The sequence below is a fragment of the Palaemon carinicauda genome, chromosome 4, assembly GCF_036898095.1.
Source record: "Palaemon carinicauda isolate YSFRI2023 chromosome 4, ASM3689809v2, whole genome shotgun sequence".
Taxonomy (NCBI): domain Eukaryota; kingdom Metazoa; phylum Arthropoda; class Malacostraca; order Decapoda; family Palaemonidae; genus Palaemon; species Palaemon carinicauda.
This window is the reverse complement of record NC_090728.1, coordinates 33,712,182-33,733,217: the sequence shown is the minus strand read 5'-3', so window position 1 is coordinate 33,733,217 and position 21,036 is coordinate 33,712,182. Positions and strand designations below refer to the sequence as shown.

The following is a 21,036-nucleotide window of genomic DNA, read 5'->3' as shown; positions in this document are numbered from 1 at the left end:
AGAGTACTCTCTGAAGAGAGACTCTCGGGAGCCACTCCCTCTCATGAAGCTCAAGATCTAAAAATGGGTCTCCAACAGAACGTATCGTTCCAGAGCTTTACCTCGAAAAGCCAAGTTGGTCTAAACCATAGATGCTGGAAGTGGTTACCAATTTTAGCAGCAGCCTAGGGGAGAGCAGACTTAGCGGTGATCACCTTCCGAACAGCCAACGCCAAGCAAGCAAGCAAACAGCGAGCTACTGTTGAGTGACACAACGAATGACAGTAGTTGTCAAAGGTCAATCAGTGAATGGCGCTATTGATAAAAAGTCGGAGATTGGCGAGCTAACGAATTGGAGATCTGGTGAATCAGAGCACTGCTGAACCGGAGAACTGGCGACCCGCAAGCAAGGGATCGGTAATCAGCAAGGCGATTGGTGAGCTTTGAGCTGACTACCGGGAGTCGTCGAGCTGGCGATCAGAGCTGTAGGTATGTGCTCAGAGATCGGGGATCGGCAGTTGACGTCAGCGAGTTAACAATCAGCGATTGACGAGATGGTGATTGGGTGTTAAACTATCGACGATATGGTGATCAGTGATCTTACAATCGCTGAACTAGAATGGGCGATCGACCGGCAAGGTGACGTTTAACGGTGTGACGATCATCGACTGGAGAGCTGGCGATTGGAGATCTGACAATCGGCGAACTAGGAATATCGCTGATCGTCGACAGACAAGCTGGAGATAAGCAAGTAAACGATCTGGGATCAGCTGGCGCTCCACAAACTAAATGATCGATGTACTCGTAAGGAAGAGCACCTGCCTCGAAATCATAATCGAGACGCTCGTGATTGTGAGTGTCTCGCTCGTTTTCATGATTGTTTCACTTGCGATCATGAGTGTCTCGCTCGCGATCGTAAGCATCTCGCTCAAAATCGTGAGTGTCTTGCTTGTGACCGTAAGTGTCTCGTTCGTGATCGTGAGTGTCTCGCCCGTGACCGTGAGTGTTTAGCTAGTGATCATGAGCGTCTTTCCTCATACACTTGACAACACTAAAATTACCAAATAATTCTTCTTCTCTCAAGAGGTTAATTACTACACAGTAATTGTTCGGTGGCTACTTTCCTCTTGGTGAGGGTAGAAGAGACACTTTAGCTAATAAAAAAGATAATCTGTTGGAATAATATAGGATTCTTAAATTTGGCTATAAACTAAAATATAGTATCATATAAATACCCTCTTACAGTGTCTTGAAGTACTTTCTGACAGAAATTACGGTCAGACTATAATAAAATGATACATTTATGATACTTTAGTTACTAGCCAAATACATGACCCACATATATTTCATACTTGCTATTTTGTGTTTTATTCATTTCTGACCATGAATATTCGGGCAAACCACCCTCTCATAAGTTTTCATAACTCCGTATAAAAACAATTGGGGGATCTCAGAGGGGAATTGGGGGTTGGGAAACACAAAAACCAAGTGACTTGCAGCAATAATAATGGTCAGAAATGCATGATAAACACTGGATAACCAATTGGAAAAACATATGGGATATGTAAATGGCATGAAATTAAAGTATCAAAATTACCAATAATTCATGTCACATTCCTCATAAGGTTTATACCACTACTATAGCTTACTTCGTTTGCAAGATAATCATATCCTTCCTGCTCCTCGGTTCTGTCAGACAGAATATGTATATGTTGCACACGTCATCCCCATGAACCATTATTTCGGGGATATTTTTTTTACTTTCAAATGAGCAACAATAACTATATAATGAATGAAGAGCATTTTAAACAATCAATTAATCAAATAGATGAAATTACACTACAGTACATTTTGAAATAGATTATACAGTACTTCCCTCTTGGAAATGTCTTCATGTGACATTAGTCATGCTGGAAATGAGGGGCGAGGGTGGGGAGAAAAAAAGCTGTTGTAGAACAATATCCTGGAACTTGAGCATAAATATTTGGAAGCTCTCAATTGGTTAAAAAATGTTATTTTTATTAATAAAATAAATTTTTGAATATACTTACCCGATAATCATGTAGCTGTCAACTCCGTTGCCCGACAGAATTCTATGGAGGGATACGCCAGCTATCACAATACTAGAAGGGGGTGTATTTACCAGCGCCACCTGTGGCCAGGTACTCAAGTACTTCTTGTTGACACCTCCTCAATTATTCCTCGGTCCACTGGTTCTCTATGGGGAGGAAGGGAGGGTCGATTAAATCATGATTATCGGGTAAGTATATTCAAAAATTTATTTTATTAATAAAAATAACATTTTTCAATATTAAACTTACCCGATAATCATGTAGCTGATTCACACCCAGGGGGGTGGGTGAAAAACCAGTGTACAAGACTAAAGGATAGCTAAGTATCCCGTATTTCATATAATCAGTTATCCACAATAACAATGAAATAATAAGTACCTGGTAAGGAAGTCGACTTGAACCGTTACTCTGCCTTTAATAAGATCGTCTTCCTTACTGAGCGCAGCGTTCCTCTTGGGAGGCCGAATCAACTCAAAGGTGCTAAAGTATACAGGGCTGCAACCCATACTAAAGGACCTCATCACAACCTTTAACCTTGGCGCTTCTCAAGAAAGAATTGACCACCCGCCAAATCAACAAGGATGTGGAAGGCTTCTTAGCCGACCGTACAACCCATAAAAAGTATTCAAGAGAAAGGTTAATAAGTTATGGGATTATGGGAATGTAGTGGCTGAGCCCTCGCCTACTACTGCATTCGTAGCTACGAATGGACCCAGGGTGTAGCAGTACTCGTAAAGAGACTGGACATCTTTGAGATAGAATGATGCGAACACTGACTTGCTTCTCCAATAGGTTGCATCCATAACACTCTGCAGAGAACGGTTCTGTTTGAAGGCCACTGAAGTAGCCACAGCTCTCACTTCATGTGTCCTTACCTTCAGCAAAGCAAGGTCTTCTTCCTTCAGATGAGAATTTGCTTCTCTAATCAGAAGCCTGATGTAGTAAGAAACTGAGTTCTTAGACATTGGTAGAGAAGGCTTCTTGATAGCACACCATAAGGCTTCTGATTGTCCTCGTAATGGTTTTGACCTTCTTAGATAGTACTTAAGAGCTCTAACTGGGCAAAGTACTCTCTCCAGTTCGTTCCCCACCATGTTGGACAGGCTTGGGATCTCGAACGACTTAGACCAAGGATGGGAAGGAAGCTCGTATTTAGCCAAAAACCAGAGCTGCAAGGAACATGTAGCCGTTTCAGATGTGAAACCTATGTTCCTGCTGAAGGCGTGGATCTCACTTACTCTTTTACCTGTTGCTAAGCACACGAGGAAAAGAGTTTTAATGTGAGGTCCTTAAAAGAGGCTGATTGGAGCGGTTCAAATCCTGATGACATTAGGAACCTTAGGACCACGTCTAGATTCCAGCCTGGAGTGGACAACCGACGTTCCTTTGAGGTCTCAAAAGACCTAAGGAGGTCCTGTAGATCTTTGTTGGAGGAAAGATCCAAGCCTCTGTGGCGGAAAACCGCTGCCAACATACTTCTGTAACCCTTGATCGTAGGAGCTGATAGGGATCTTACGTTCCTTAGATGTAAAAGGAAGTCAGCAATCTGGGTTACAGTGGTACTGGTTGAGGAAACTGTATTGGCCTTGCACCAGCTTCGGAAGACTTCCCATTAAGACTGATAGACTCTGAGAGTGGATGTCGTCCTTGCTCTGGCAATCGCTCTGGCTGCCTCCTTCGAAAAGCCTCTAGCTCTTGAGAGTCTTTCGATAGTCTGAAGGCAGTCAGACGAAGAGCGTGGAGGTTTGGGTGAACCTTCTTTACGTGAGGTTGACGCAGAAGGTCCACTCTAGGAGGAAGAGTCCTGGGAACGTCGACCAGTCATTGCAGTACCTCGGTGAACCATTCTCTCGCGGGCCAGAGGGGAGCAACCAACGTAGCCGTGTCCCTTTGTGAGAGGCGAACTTCTGAAGTACCCTGTTGACAATCTTGAACGGCGGGAATGCATACAGGTCGAGATGGGACCAATCCAGCAGAAAGGCATCCACGCGAACTGCTGCTGGGTCTGGAATCGGAGAACAATACAAGAGGAGCCTCTTGGTCATCGAGGTAGCGAATAGATCTATGGTTGGCTGACCCCACAGGGCCCAAAGTCTGCTGCAAACATTCTTGTGAAGGGTCCACTCTGTGGGGAAGACCTGACCCTTCCGGCTGAGGCGATCTGCCATGACATTCATATCGCCCTGAATGAGCCTCGTTACCAGCGTGAGCTTTCGATCTTTTGACCAAATGAGGAGGTCCCTTGCGATCTCGAACAACTTCCTCGAATGAGTCCCTCCCTGCTTGGAGATGTAAGCCAAGGCTGTGGTGTAGTCGGAGTTCACCTCCACCACCTTGTTAAGCTGGAGGGACTTGAAGTTTATCAAGGCCAGATGAACTGCCAACAACTCCTTGCAATAGATGTGAAGTGTCCTTTGCTCCTGATTCCATGTTCCCGAGCATTCCTGTCCGTCCAGTGTCGCACCCCAGCCCGTGTCCGATGCGTCCGAGAAGAGACGGTGGTCGGGGGTCTGAACAGCCAATGGTAGACCTTCCTTGAGAAGAATGCTGTTCTTCCACCACGTTAGAGTAGACCTCATCTCTTCGGAAACAGGAACTGAGACCGTCTCTAGCGTCATGTCCTTTATCCAGTGAGCAGCTAGATGATACTGAAGGGGGCGGAGGTGGAGTCTCCCTAACTCGATGAACAGGGCCAGCGATGAAAGTGTCCCTGTTAGACTCATCCACTGCCTGACTAAGCATCGGTTCCTTCTCAGCATGCTCTGGATGCATTCTAGGGCTTGGAAGATCCTTGGGGCCGACGGACAAGTCCGAAAAGCTCGACTCTGAAGATCCATACCCAAGGAGACAATGGTCTGGGATGGAACGAGCTGAGACTCCTCAAAATTGACCAGGAGGCCCAGTTCCTTGGTCAGATCCATAGTCCATTTGAAAATCTCCAGACAGCGACGACTTGTGGGAGCTCTTAAAAGCCAGTCGTCTGACGGAGCCGGACACAAGATCATGATACTGCTGCACAGTCTGTAAACTGTCAATCATGGGCAAGCGAGGAAGTACAGTGACAACCCGAATCTGTCTAGACTGTCTGGGTCGTACAGACAACTCCTTAACGGGTTGCTGAGGTTGCCGCACTGCGTCACAACAAGTCCCTTCTGTTGGTTGTTGAACGTCTTCCCCGTGACACATTGACTCCGTAAACAAAAAATCCTCTAACAAGGACTAAGCTTGGACTGCATGTCATGCAACACAGCTCAAGGTCTATGGGAGCAGGTGTGGTAACAGACGGGATTAGCGGCTGAAGTGGAACCATTACCTTCCCTGTAAGCATGTTATGCTTAAATAAAAGTCCATAAGAGGTTATGCAGCTAAAGGCTCCCTCCAAATGACAGAGTCCTCAAGGGAATATCAGAAGGAGGGAGAAAAGAACTTTCTCATCTACAGGGACCTTATCCTAGAAAAGCTAAGTTCTCTGAGTGAGGGTTCACTGGTGCAAAAGCAGCATACTAGAAGGCAACGTTATGAAACTGCTTGACAGTCTAGTGAGTTGGCAACAACCCAAGATGTGTTGAGAAGCATGCGGTAAGGTATGCAGAGCATGATGTATGCAGAGTATGCTGTATGCAGAGCATGCTGTATGTAGAGCATGTTGTATGCAGAGCATGCTGAATGCAGAGCATGCTGTATGCAGAGCATGTTGTATGCAGAGCATGCTGAATGCAGAGCATGCTGTATGCTGAGCATGTAGTAAGCAGAGCCTGCTGTAAGGAAAGCAGAGCGTGTGCATGGCGTTTAACATTTCTCAGAAATTCCATGACCAGTGCTAGAGTGCTTTATGCATGCTTGCATGGGGTTTAAACCATGGTATGAAAATGGAGGTAAGGTATGCTGAACAGCAGAGTCAGAACGAGCTGGAACAACAATAGTTGTGGTTTCCTCTTCAAGACTCCGATGAGGGAACACCTGAGGCTCAGTCTGCAAAGGCTGAATAAAAGACAAGCAGAAGGAAGGCGCATGGGTGGAGGAGGCTGACTCCTAGCATGAGGGTTGAACCCAAGGGTGCGCTTGCTGAGCGGTTGGCGGAAGCGGAGTAGCAAGCTCCAGTTCCTGTGGTGTGAGCGGAGCGCGATGAGGAAGAGGCTGCGCAGAACAAGGTAAATGTCTCGCAAGCTGAGGCTCCTGAGGCGCAAGGCTAAGGTGTTGTGGTGCTTGCCTTGTGGAGGGTTGAGCTCGCTGCAGCGAGAGCTGAGGAGACTGACTCATGGACGGGAGAGGTTGTTGTACCTCAACCGAGTGTGCATCACTGGTGGAGCAGCAAGTGGAGGCGGAGGAAGAGAGGTATAATCCTCCTGATCCCAATGTAAAGGTTGCCTTAAGGAAGGCGGAGGCTGAACACCACAGGGAACAGCAAACTCAGCACGTGGCTCAACATCGTACGCCTGGCAGGTGGAACTGCTGGCAGGTGGTACTGCGATCAGGCGGAGCGAATGTAGGTGGAGGGAGTGTAGGCGGAGGCGGAGGAGCAACACTCTCAGCCCGACACTCACGTATCAAGTCCGAAAGCTGTGCTTGCATGGACTGTAGTAGAGTCCACAACATCGTACGCCTGGCAGATGGTACTGCGATCCGGCGGAGCGAGTGTAGGTGGAGGGAGTGTAGGCGGAGGCGGAGGAGCAACACTCTCAGCCCGACACTCACGCATCAAGTCCGAAAGCTGTGCTTGCATGGACTGTAGTAGAGTTCACAACATCGTACGCCTGGCAGGTGGTACTGTGATCAGGCGGAGCGATCATAGGCGGGGGGGAGTGTAGGCGGAGGCGCAACACTCTCAGCCCGACACTCACGCATCAAGACCGAAAGTTGTGACTGTATGGACTGCAGTAGAGTTAACTTGGGGTCGGCAGACACTAAGTTCTGCTGAGGTAAAGCCTTAACAGCAGAGATCTGTTGTGGCAGAACCTTACTCCTCTTAGGCGGAGTGAAATCAACTGATGACTGAGGAGAGTCAGAGCTAACCCAATGACTGCATTCGGGTTGTGAACTTTAACTTCGTACGTCTGGCATAGGTCTGGACTTAACGTTTAAGAGGTCTTGAGACCTGAGACCAGCGTTACTCTGCCTTTATTTTCTCCCCTAATCTCTTCTGCAGACGAGCAAAATAAGGGCTCAATCGTCTGCGGGTGGGAGTGACGGTCTCGGTAAGACACGCCCACAACCACCGAGAATACTTCTGTGCGCCGATCAAGGCCTGCTGAACCCTTATGCCCTTCGACATTGCTTCTCCCCTGGGCTTGGGAGCTTGCAAGAGGTCCCGGACTGGGAGGACGACTGGCGCGCACAAAAGTACCCTCACGCACTAATCACTTATCACTTTGATTTCTGTTTGCACTTATTTCACTGAACTCGAAACTTTAAGTGGTTTGTACCTGAAATACGCAATTCTATCCTTTCTCAAAGTTAGTAATTGCGAAAACAGAATTACAATGTAACAGAAAAATCTAATGAAAGATAATTCAGTGGTTGGAAAGAGACTAAACACTAGATCACTCTAGAAACGTTTAGTTTCTTCCCCTAAAGAGACTAGGGAGAAGAGCAAAAATGATAACGACGTTACTCGTACGCCTGGCAGGCTTGAATGAAACGTTTATCCTCTTTCTCCCTCCGTCTCTATCTCTCTCTCTCTCTCTCTCTCTCTTGACTTAGAACCTGAGAGAAGAGCCCAAACATATATATCGTTAAAACATATTATTGTTAAAGGAAAAAACTGAAAAGTTCCTTTATTAGGATCAAAACCATAAAGTAAAGAAAGAATGAACAAAACGCTAGACACGGTTACTCTTACTGCAACGTGAAACCGTGAACATTCTTTCTCTATCGTAACGATAGAGTGCAAGTTGAACGTTCTGAACGTCAACAACTGCAGAGACAAAACAAAACGTTAGTTCAACTTTGAAAACAGTACGAGACTGTCAAAGAAAATCTTTCAAACTCTGTGGCGGAAATAGCATAATATGTTAACAGGTAAAACCGAAATGACGGGCTCAAAGTTTATTAACTTCGGTAAAAGACCGCCTACTATTAGGAAGGTCGAATATAAACAAATATAAAAATTAATTTTAATGAGTTTATAATAAAAGGAAGTTAATCGAAGAGGCCTATAAGAGGCGGAGAGATATAAAATAAATCTATAACTTTCGTTAAGCAAAATTAAGAAAGAGAGTCTATACTCTCTTAGACACCAACACTTCCGTCTAAGGGAAGGGTCGGCCATTGAAAGGTGAACGAGAGTTCAAACTCTCTCGTCACCATAATTAATCAAATTAATTCCAAAAGCTAACTAAGCTAATATAGAAGTTTCCAGTAAAGCGACAGCCGAAATCAAAGAGAAATACTTCACCAAAGTCGTGAAAATACTCCAAGAACATAAGCGTATCCCAGAACGTCTTGCCGGAAGCACGACAGAGGAATAATTGAGGAGGTGTCAACAAGAAGTACTTGAGTACCTGGCCACAGGTGGCGCTGGTAAATACACCCCCTTCTAGTATTGTGATAGCTGGCGTATCCCTCCATAGAATTCTGTCGGGCAACGGAGTTGACAGCTACATGATTATCGGGTAAGTTTAATATTGAAAAAACTAAAATCCAAAACAGAGAACAGCTAGCAAAAGCGAATACAAACAAAGCATGTGCAATAACTAATAATTAGTCTCTCAAAAGTAAATATTGAACTTAAACTTTGGAATGGACCTCCCATTTCAATTGATCGATAGGTTATTATTGCCCAGGTTCCTATAACCATACTGAAAAAAATACCAAACTAGCTAACAAATCTTATAATGAATAACAGTTTTTCTAGAAATTGATATATCCTATATTAACCAATAAAATACTATTAAAATGGGGTTTGGGAATATGCTCTCAGGAACAGAGTAGTTTGTAGAACGGCAGACAACCTACTAGCAAGTCCTAGCAGAGGTAATTGGGACTTGCAATGTGGAGCTGGGACCCCAGTAACAGCAGACAGATGTAGGTAAGGTTATGTTGGGGTAAGTTAGTTTAAAATTTATATCGCGTACTACATTTCGTAACCTGTGATTAGGCTTTTCTTTTCTCAATGCCTGACCCAGCCTGTGGGGGTGTATGTGATAGCAGCCAGCTATATATATTATTATGTCTAACTTAGAATACGGCAGTGTAAGGGAGGGGGGGGCACAGGAGGTTGATAACACACGCCCTCCCCCTTAGATAAGTAGGTAAGGACACAGCTTGTAGGTTAGCTTAGGGGGGGAAAGTTTAAGTTAGTTGATGTCCATTTTTAATGAACGCGTATGGAACTGGCCGCTGATATATAAAGGCTCCAACCTGTGTCTGTCTATACTAAATTTTGAACATTTAATTTATCCTTCAAAAATTTAATTAATAATTAACATCAGCATAATAGTACCTTCTGCGAATATACCCATAGTTGGAAGGAGAAAAAAAAAAGACTAAGCATAAAATTATTAGGATTGTCGTCGATTTCTGAAACTCATCTGTCAAGTGACAAAAATGAAATGGTTATATGAAATGTCACCGAAATGGTTTATCCAGTGTACCCTTACAAAATTACTTTGAACAAAGGGAAGTTGCACCTAAAACATGGGAATAGATAGGAGTGCAGTAGACTAGCTTTTATTCTAGCTTTGTTTTGATCTCACAACTGCTTAGCCTATTAGCCCAGCCTGAACAACAATAACAAATGAAAATAGTCAAGTGCGTTACCTGTTATAGTACAAAACTCGTCAATCAAGGCCCTACTAGACCTTGATGATTTATTGGGCGGCATTTTTCACACGGATGCTTCAAACCTTTCAATAGATATATCACTCAGATAAGTAATTTAGCGTAAAAACTCCCACCGTAAGTGGTTTATAAACGGAAGGATGGAGAGGTGTCTTATCCTCGGGTGATTCGTGGACGCAAAGTTCGACAGCTGCAGGGATGCAATGGTGGAGTGATTGTAATGATTCCTTTTATGCATCACCTTGGACTTGACAGATGATAAAAAGTATTGAATAAGTTAAATAAGACTGAAGTATTCAAATAAAACTAAAGTTAATCTACATAACTGTATTTTTTTGCAATTATTGGATGACACAAAAACGGATGGTGGAATTAGTTGTAATGTTTCATTCTGTGAGTCATGTTGGACTTGACAGTTGAAACAAAATATTGAATATGCCAAATTAAATTGAAGTTAATAGACATAATTGTGATTTTTTATCTTACAGATATTGGGTGACTTTAAGATGGCCAATTTTGCTAATTGCAGATTTTTTCTTAAAAACATTGGGTAACATAAAAAAGGAGATTAAATCTTAAGTGAACACTTCCGGGATATGCACAGTAACATAAAAATGGAAAAAATTTTAGTTAGTTGTAATTTTGGTATTACTATTTACCATTTAGTTGCATCTATTATATACCAAATCCCATTTTCGTCGACATTTCCCCTTTTTTATTTTATACATAATTGTTTGCAATGTCATTCAGATTATTCGATTAATGAAAATTTGTCAAATCAACAAGTTGATCTTTTTGTTTCTAATGGAAAGTCTTTGTAATATCAATACTCTTGGAAAAATCAACAATTGATTATATAGTTAGTACAATATCTTTATATCAAAATCCTTTTCATTTATAAACTCTAATTCAGTACGCTCTCCCTTCAGGTGACACATACCAAAACATTAACATTGCCTGTATTATCAGTATTTATGGTCAACAATCAAATATTTCAATATTAAAAGTTGCAGTAATACTTTCTTTCATTACATTTCCAGCATAATTTTCATTATATACTCTACCATGACATGATCTTTTAACTTATTTCTTCATATGACTACATCTCTGGCGATAGAAGCAGGCCACCACAAGATATCTTTTATTAGAAAATAGCATTTTCATGAATGAATTTTCGAATTTCAGGACACCATCTAAGATTACACAGGCTGTTCAATCTGCACAATATTTCGAACTCAAATTACATATTTATTTTCCCTCAATGAATTGACTGTAAATGATGAATTCTGTCAATTAATACATTAATTAGTCTATCATACTCTTCAACTTGAACAGCATTTCTTGATTCAGTTAACCCCTTTCTTTTGCTACAGCACTTTCTATACCCTGCTACATCACTGTATCATTTCTATTTTCAACAAAATTAACAACATTGAAACCATTTTTCTTTGTAATTTTATTTCAAATGTTCAAACAATCATCACAGAATGAATGGCACCTAACAGTCATCAGGAACTCGTGAGTCAAACGTGTGTGGCCAATTCTAAGGCGACAGAGGACAGTCTCCCACCTTCTTGGCACATTTTCATACTTCCATGGAGGTATTGCATTTGATATTTACTTTATCTTATTCTGATCAACAGAATTCCAATAGCGTTGCCAAACATCACCAAAAGACTTTTTGATATCAAGCAAAAAGTCATTACTAGAAAGAAGATATCTACCAGGAAGTAATTTATCTGCTGCCTCTCTTGCTAATTCGTCTGCCACTTCATTATCAGGCACACCCACATAAGTGGGGACCCAGAAAAATTTAACTTCTTTACCTGCACTGCAGCAAATATAGAGCCTCTCTAAAATTTCTAAAACTAAAGGGTTGGTTGGATTAAAAACCGTAAGTGCTTGTAACACACTTTTTGCATCACTAAAAATAGTAAAATTACCCTCTTTCATTATTACTATTTTTTCAATAGCAGTCAGGATACCATACAGCTCTCCTATAAAGATAGAGTATTTTAAAGGGAGCGCACGTTTACAATTAAAATGGGAGTTGTACACCCCAAATTCAATGCCAGCACTGGATTTGGAGCTGTCCGTAAATATGAATCCACCATCCCTGTGTTGTTCTCCATGTTCTAAAAAGGTGAACCGAAATTCTTCAATTTATCAAGTTGCCTTTAGAGCCCGTGTAATAATTACAAAGAGACATCTCTGGAAATTTCCAGGGAAGGGTGACTTACAGCTTAAAAGGTAGTACCCAGCTCCTGGAAAGATTCAGGCTATTCAGAAGTTCTTTCACTCTGAATCCATAAGACTTTGTGGATGTAGAGTGAGTCTCATATTAAGAGAAGAAATTCTCTCTATTGGTATCTTCAAAAGATAATGAATTAGGAAGCCTCTGTAACCTATACCAATATCTAATCATAGCAGACTGGCGACATAAGTCCAGAAGCCATTCATCTGCATCAACTAAAAGACTAGGGATGGGGGACCATTTAAAAGCGACAGTCACCCTCGCTACTTCATTCCCACTGACCGACAGCTCCCAATCTACCCCACTCCAACACACACTATAGTCTATCTTTTATAGTGGTGCATATTTGCACTGACTCACAGGGGGTGCCCTTTTAGCTGGGAAAGGTTCCTGATACCTGATTGGTCGGAAGTATTTTTGTCCGAACACCTTCATTGTTCTCAAATAATTACCAAGTAATGTGAATCAAAACTTATTTACTAACCTATATTTCTTCATCACATATATGTTTTGTCAATAAACAATATGAAAGAATAAATATATTATAAAGTATCGTCATGGTAAGTCTAAATTTAATAACCAAATCCGCCGAAGTCAACGACAGCAGCTTGTTTTCGGATGCACGCTTTGTAATTTTGTAATTTTTCACATATTTTAACACAAATTGGGATAAATTACACTCAGCATAAAGTAAACATGTTATTATAAACTTTCTTTGAATACCAGAATTTACCAAAAACATGGAATTAATAAAACCCTATATTTGTGAAAACTTATGGGGAGGTAAAAGAACAGCCTATAATACTCCAACAACAACAACAACAACATCCACCTCACTCTCTACCTGAAGACGAGGAAGGACTTATCCTCGAAACGCGTCGTAGTTTTTACTATTTTGTACCAAAAGTTTTACTTGTATTTTGTGAGAATATACTTGAGAAGTCTTCCCGATTTTGTCATTCACCTGACTGATGAATTTTTCAAGTCTGCTGGCTGATTGCAGCGCTCTAGAGAAGAGAATTATCCGGAAAATAGAAAAATTGGATAAGAAAATAAACTCTGCCGATGCAGCCATTATTATTATTATTGTTATTATTATTATTATTATTGTTGTTGTTGTTACTATTATTATTGTTATTATTATTATTATTATTATTATTATTATTATTATTATTATTGTTGTTGTTATTATTATTATTATTATTATTATTATTATTATTATTATTATTATTATTAGATAAACAACAACCCTAACTGGAAAAGCAGAATGCTATAAGTCCAATGATTCTAACAGGGAAAGCAGCCCAGTGAGGAAAGGAAATAAGGTAATAGCATAAACTATATGTGTTATTGTGTGGACGTGAGTCGTGGTATGACAATAGAACAATCTCCAATAGATTTTGTAGATTTGAGAACAAAGCCCTCAGTAGAATATTGGGTGTTAAATGGCAGGACAGGATTAGAAATGAAACTATAAGAGATTACTCGAGTGCCCTATGTGGATGAGGTCATAGTGAAGGGTAAATGGAAATGGTTTGGGCATGCTCTACGCACTCCCCAAGAGAGATTAGTTCACCAAACTTTCAACTGGGCTCCACAAGGCACCAGAAGAGTTGGAAGACCTTGACCTACGTGGTTGAGAACTATGAAACGTGAAGTAGGAGATGATGAATGGGGAAGTATTGATTTGAAAGCTCAAGTTAGAGACAACTGGCGAAAAATAACCGAGGCCCTTTGCGTCAATAGAAGAAGGGGATGATTATTATTATTATTATTAGATAAGCAGAATGCTATAAGTCCAATGGTTCCAACAGGGAAAGCAGCCCAGTGAGGAAAGGAAATAAGTAAACTAGATGAGAGGTAATGAAGAAAGACTTATGAAATATTTCAAGATAAGTAACAACGTTATGATCAATCACATCTAAATTTTAAAACAAGACTTATGTGTTGGAACACCGCTAAATAGTTCTCCTTTTTCTGATCTAATAAGACATTTGCTAAAGGAAACAGAATTGTTCAATTTACAAGTTTTACGAATAAGAAAACTGACTACATTAGGTTAATTTGGAACCAATTGAGAATCAGAGAGTAATCTCGGTTAATTGTTTATTATGAGTTTATTGTAAAAATGTGACCAAGTTAACGGAAATTAAGTATATGTGTATATGTTCATAATTGATATTCAAAAGATAATAATAATAATAATAATAATAATAATAATAATAATAATAATAATAATTATTATTATTATTATTATTATTATTATTATTATTATTATTATTATTATTATTATCATTATCAATTTCTAGGGCATTATCAAACATTTAGACTAGATTTTAGGACACAAACACACACACATATATATACTGTATATATATATACAGTATATATATATATATATATATATATATATATATATATATATATATATATATATATATATATATATATATATATATAGAGAGAGAGAGAGAGAGAGAGAGAGAGAGAGAGAGAGAGAGAGAGAGAGAGAGAGAGAGAGAGACTGTATAGTGAACAAGGACTCATAAATCTTATTAGGTATATTTATACTCACTCTTAATATATATATATATATATATATATATATATATATATATATATATATGTATATATATATATATATATATATATTTATTTATATATATATGTATATATACTTTAATATCGGATTATATATCTATATGTATATATATATATGTATATATATATATATATATATATATATATATATATATCTATATATACATGTATATATTAATATATACAGATATATATGATTCGATATTAAAGTATGTATATATATATGAATATATATATATATATATATATATATATACATATATATATATATATATATATATATATATATATGTGTGTATATATATATATATATATATATATATATATATTAAAAGTGAGTATAAAGATACCTCATAAGATTTACGAGTCCTTGTTCACTATACAGTCTCTCTCTCTCTCTCTCTCTCTCTCTCTCTCTCTCTCTCTCTCTCTCTCTCTCTCTCTCTCTCTCTCTCTCTCTATATATATATATATATATATATATATGTATAGATATATTTGTGTGTATATGTCCTAAAATTTAGTCTAAATATTTAATAATACCCTAAAAATTGATAATAATAATAATAATAATAATAATAATAATAATAATAATAATAATGATAGTAGTAATAACAATAATATATATATATATATATATATATATATATATATATATATATATATATATATATATATATATATATCTTTGGAAACCGAAGTGTGACATGAAATTGAAGAATTGAAGAAAGAGATGCTTGTCATTCAACACCAAAACTTGGTCAGAGAGCTGAAACTTGTAAGCTTTAAAAACGTTATAATACTCGTAGATTGTTTCGTTTAGTTTTTATTATGATGCTCTAATTATCATAATAATACTACTAATATCAATAATATTAATCATGATAATGACTTATTTATGCATTTATTACTTTGTTTTACTTCATGGAGTGGTGCATTCATGAATCGTATCTTCTATAGTTCTTTTCCTATGATCTGCTTGTTTACATTTCTTCGAGAACTCGATTCACGACTCCAAGCGAAGGCTTGTGTTGCTCTTCTCAGAGTTCAAATCTGGAAGCGGGATTTTGACTTAACTTGAAGAAGGCAGAAGGAAATTAATATGATTTTGGAATACCTGTATTTATGTCTGGTTCTTTTACGCAATATGGATTCTGTCAGAAAATCATCGTGAATGAAAAAGTACTAGATTTATAACCTAAGTAACCTGTTAATCTCAGGCAATATTGATTTGAAGACTTCAGGCAAATATGCAGATTCAATGTTATTATTATTATTATTATTATTATTATTATTATTATTATTATTATTATTATTATTATTATTATTATTATTATTATTAGCTAAGCTAAAACCCTAGTTGGAAAAACAGGATGGTTTGAGCCCAAGGGCTCCAGCAAGGGAAAGTAGCCCAGTAAGGAAATGAAACATGGAAATAAAATACAAGAGAAGAAATGAACAATTCAAATAAGACATTTTAAACACATTAACAACATTGAAATAGACCTTTCCTATATAAACAATAAAAGCGTCAAAAAGTAAAATAAGAGAGAGAGAGAGAGAGAAATAAGACAGAATGGTGTGTCCAAGTGTAGGTTACCCTCAAGCAAGAAAACTCTAATCCAAGACAGTGGAAGACCATGGTGCAGAGACTACGACACTACCCAAGACTAGAGAACAATGGCTGGTTTCAGGAAAGAGAGAAAGGGTGATTAGATCATGAGGTAGATCAAAAGTATCCAGAATATAGTTACTTTGTTGAACTAGGACACTATTTTACTGATACCTTTATGACACCTAGATTTTAAAATCAATTTGTTTGCCCAATTCTCCCAAAGGTGTCTGAATGATCAGTAGAAAAATTAACTATTATATGAATTGTTATCTTCTTTTCATATTAATCATAGCAGTAACAGGATTCTAAAACATAAGAGAGTATAGAGCCAGGTTTAATTTTGTGGTGCAACGTGTGTCTGTCCTATCTCTTATGAGACATTATTATTATTATCATTATTATTATTATTATTATTATTATTATTATTATTATTATTATTATTATTATTATTATTATTACTTGTTTAGCTACAACTCTAGTTGAAAAAGCAGGAGGCTATAAGCCCAGGGGTCCCAACAGGGAAAATAACCCAGTGAGGAAAGGAAACAAGAAAAAATTGAATATTTTAAGAACAGTCACAACATTAGAATAAATATTTCCTAAATAAACTGTAAAAACTTTAACAAAACAAGATGAAGAGAAATTAGATAGAATAGTGCACCCGAGTGTACCCTCAAGCAAGAGAACTCTAACCCAAGACAGTGGAATGCCATGGTACAGAGGCTATGGCACTACCCAAGACATATAAAGGGATAATTGATATAAAAATGAGACAGCATACAACATGTTTAGTATTCTGGAAATAAGGTGTTTCTTTGTTAACCTAAACTTAATGATAAATGTTATCCTCATTGCTTTGGCTTCTTGATTAGATCACATATCAATATAACCTGATAAGCTGCCCTTGTCCCTTTCTCCATACCTGAGTTATACATTTCTTCTGCCATATCTCAGTTTCAATTGCCCATCTGCCCAATATATCATAAGAGGCTGGTCACAGAAATGGAAGTACGATTTGCTATGTCATACGGGAGGACCTCATTGTTTATTGATGGTGACTTACTTTATGTCTCTGTTACTATCTGACTACACAGTGCTCAAGAATGCTTCATAGCCTCGCCATCAGAATTTGGACAACTGAATTAGAGAACTTTTGATTGTACTGACTCTTCAGAGATTGTTGAAGTTGATTTATGATTGAATTTATAAGATGAATTAGGTTTGAAGACACATATGGAAAGTAGCAATAATAATTTTATCATAAATTTCATAGACAAAATCTCCCAACTCTGCTAGCAAGTAATTGTTTTATGAGATATGCTTATACCAAAGTGAGAGAGATTGCATGTAAACTAGCTCTGTTTTCTTAGTTTGAAACTGAACTAATACCCCTTATTTTGTTTAAGATTACACTAAGGCACGCTATTCTATCTGTTTCCTTATTTCCTTTCCTCACTAGTCTATTTTTTCCCTTTTGGAAGCCTTGGGCCTTTAGCATCCTGCTTTTCCAACTAGGGGGTAGCTTAACTAGTAATAATAACAATAATAATAAATAATAATGCAGTCGAACAGGTATTCTGTTTAATGTTTCCCTCCGATAAATTCCCAAAACTCCTGAACTGGATAAGATACTGAACGTTATAGTTGCCTTTTCTACATCTGTTATACTAGTACCTTAGGGTCTTACCAGTTCACATTTTTAAGTCCCTACAGAAGGATGTGAACAGGCTGTGAGCGTGAATGTCCTGGCTGTTATCATGAAGGGACTCGAGATTTTACTTCCTCATCAAACTTGTATTCTCTTGCTCATCTCCATAAGCTGTGAAGGGTGAAAGCCGAATCAGCATTTATAAAGTACTCTAATTAAATCCATTTTAATGCAACCTTCACATGGAGGAATGATGCCATCAATACACCTAAAGCAGAAGCAATGTAGGCATTACCTAAATGTGTTTGCATTGTCCTTTCGACCCCTTTCTGTAACTTGATTTAACCTTGATTTATACTTCAGTCTTCATTTCATTTCTTGCATCTTGCTGTCCAATCATTTGACTTCATTTCATACAACAACTGCAGAGTTTCCTCCAGTTTCACAGAGCTATTGAACGGCCTCCCAGGCCCCAGTGCCTGACTTAAGTATCTCCCTGAAAGGCCAACTAATTTCCACAGATTTGATCATGAGGTTTAGGTCAGTAGACTAGGTTTCAGATGTTCGGATATTAGCATTTTGAGAATTGTATTATGTACAGATTGGTCATAAACTGTCCAAGGATACTGTAGTCCTGATACGTAATGTTTATGAGTAACTTATAAATTAGGACATTATTATTATTATTATTATTATTATTATTATTATTATTATTATTATTATCATTATTATTACTAGCTAAGCTGCAACCCTAGTTGATAAAGCAAGATGCTATAAGACCAAGGGCTCCAACAGGAAAAAATAGCCCAGTGAGGTAAGGAAATAAGGAAATCATCGAGTTAGTGATACATATTCATAACAGCATATGTCAACAAGAATACTGTATACCTTGGGGGAAGAGAGAGAGAGAGAGAGAGAGAGAGAGAGAGAGAGAGAGAGAGAGAGAGAGAGAGAGAGAGAGAGAGAGAGAGAGAGAGAGAGAGAGAGAAAATCACAGCCTCAGTAGATGGCTTGATGTGATATTTATGATGCCAAAAAAATATGAAAAGACGAGTGTAGTACGTTTCAATCTCCAAGCTATAATGGTCCTTATAATAAGGAGCAATAAGGTTGCTTTCTTAAGTCTGTTTGATGTGGCATATGCCTTTTGGATTCTACTGCTACCTACGCTAAGAAGAATAAAAAGAAAGTGTTCAATAAAAGGTCTTCGGGTAAGAGTTATTACAAAACACCAAAATATTACTTGTCCTGTTACCAATGTCAGGAGTCTGAAGCTGTGACAGTTCGCTTTTCCTGTTGAAAGAGAAAAGATAAGATTGTTCTAATGATTTTATTACAAATATACAAAATACTCTAAGGGTTGTAGCTTAGATAATAGTAATAATGATAATAAACACCCATAATGGTATTCAATACCGAATTCTACCCCTGGGAGTGTATATCCTATGGAAATTAATTTATGATAAATGCTTTTGGTTGAGTAAGGATTCGAACCTATGCCCTGAGTCAAAACAATGCCTGCAGGGGCGACTTTACGATTGGTAAAGCCGTCCCTGCAGGCATTGTTTCGGCTCAGGGCATAGGTTCGAATCCTTACTCAACCAAAAGCATTTATCATAAATGAATTTCCATAGGATATACACTCCCAGGGGTAGAATTCGGTATTGAATACCATTGTGACAGATATTTACACACACACACACACACACACACACACACACATATATATATATATATATATATATATATATATATATATATATATATATATATATATATATATATATATATATATATTCATATATATATATATTCATATATAATCTTTTGAATTAAAACACACCATATAAGGGTTTCACCCATACCAAAGGGCTCATCAGGTGGGTTCTGCCAACTTTCACTTTTATGAGAGATAGAAGCCAGCAAGGTTCCCACGACCCTCCTCACCACAACCTCATTCAATCCAAGCAGCAAGAAGCCAGACAATTAAGCCAAGCTTCTTAAGGCCAGGCAATTAAGCCAAGCCTTTAATCCAAGCAGCAAGAAGCCAGACAATTAAGCCAAGCTTCTTTAGGCCAGGCAATTAAGCCAAGCCTTTAATCCAAGCAGCAAGAAGCCAGACAATTAAGCCAAGCTTCTCTAGGCCAGGCAATTAAGCCAGGCCTTTAATCCAAAAAGCATGAAGCCAGACAATTAAGCCAAGCTTCTCTAGACCAGGCAATTAAGCCAAGCCTTTAATCCAAGAAGCATGAAGCCAGATAATTAAGCCAAGTTTCTCTAGACCAGGCAATTAAGCCAAGCCTTCAATCCAAGCAGCAAGAAGCCAGACAATTAAGCCAAGCTTCTCTAGGCCAGGCAATTAAGCCAAGCCTTTAATCCAAAAAGCATGAAGCCAGACAATTAAGCCAAGTTTCTCTAGACCAGGCAATTAAGCCAAACCTTTAATCCAAAAAGCATGAAGCCAGACAATTAAGCCAAGCTTCTCTAGACCAGGCAATTAAGCCAAGCCTTCAATCCAAGAAGCATGAAGCCAGATAATTAAGCCAAGCTTCTCTAGACCAGGCAATTAAGCCAAGCCTTCAATCCAAGCAGCAAGAAGCCACACAATTAAGCCAAGCTTCTCTAGGCCAGGCAATTAAGCCAAGCCTTTAATCCAAAAAGCATGAAGCCAGACAATTAAGCCAAGCTTCTCTAGGCCAGGCAATTAAGCCAAGCCTTTAATCCAAAAAGCATGAAGCCAGACTATTAAGCCAAGCTTCTCTAGACCAGGCAATTAAGCCAAGCCTTTAATCCAAGAAGCAAGAAGCCAGACAATTAAGCCAAGCTTCTCTAGACCAGGCAATTAAGCCAAGCCTTTAATCCAAGCAGCAAGAAGCCAGACAATTAAGCCAAGCTTCTCTAGGCCAGGCAATTAAGCCAAGCCTTTAATCCAAAAAGCATGAAGCCAGACAATTAAGCCAAGCTTCTCTAGACCACGCAATTAAGCCAAGCCTTCAATCCAAAAAGCATGAAGCCAGACAATTAAGCCAAGCTTCTCTAGACCAGGCAATTAAGCCAAGCCTTCAGTCCAAAAAGCATGAAGCCAGAC

At 38.6% G+C, this 21,036-nt stretch overlaps 1 protein-coding gene across 1 annotated transcript in view; it reads right to left on the bottom strand.

The window, feature by feature from the left end:
* The window catches only part of LOC137639886 (UBX domain-containing protein 7), an 80,438-nt gene extending 70,389 nt beyond the window's left edge, over positions 1 to 10,049 (bottom strand). Inside the window, exon 1 of the mRNA XM_068372149.1 lies at positions 9,810 to 10,049. Coding sequence (XP_068228250.1) covers positions 9,810 to 9,873 — 64 coding nt within the window. The 5' untranslated portion in view covers positions 9,874 to 10,049. The remainder of the gene's footprint in view (positions 1 to 9,809) is intronic.
* Between the last annotated feature and the right edge of the window lie 10,987 nt (positions 10,050 to 21,036).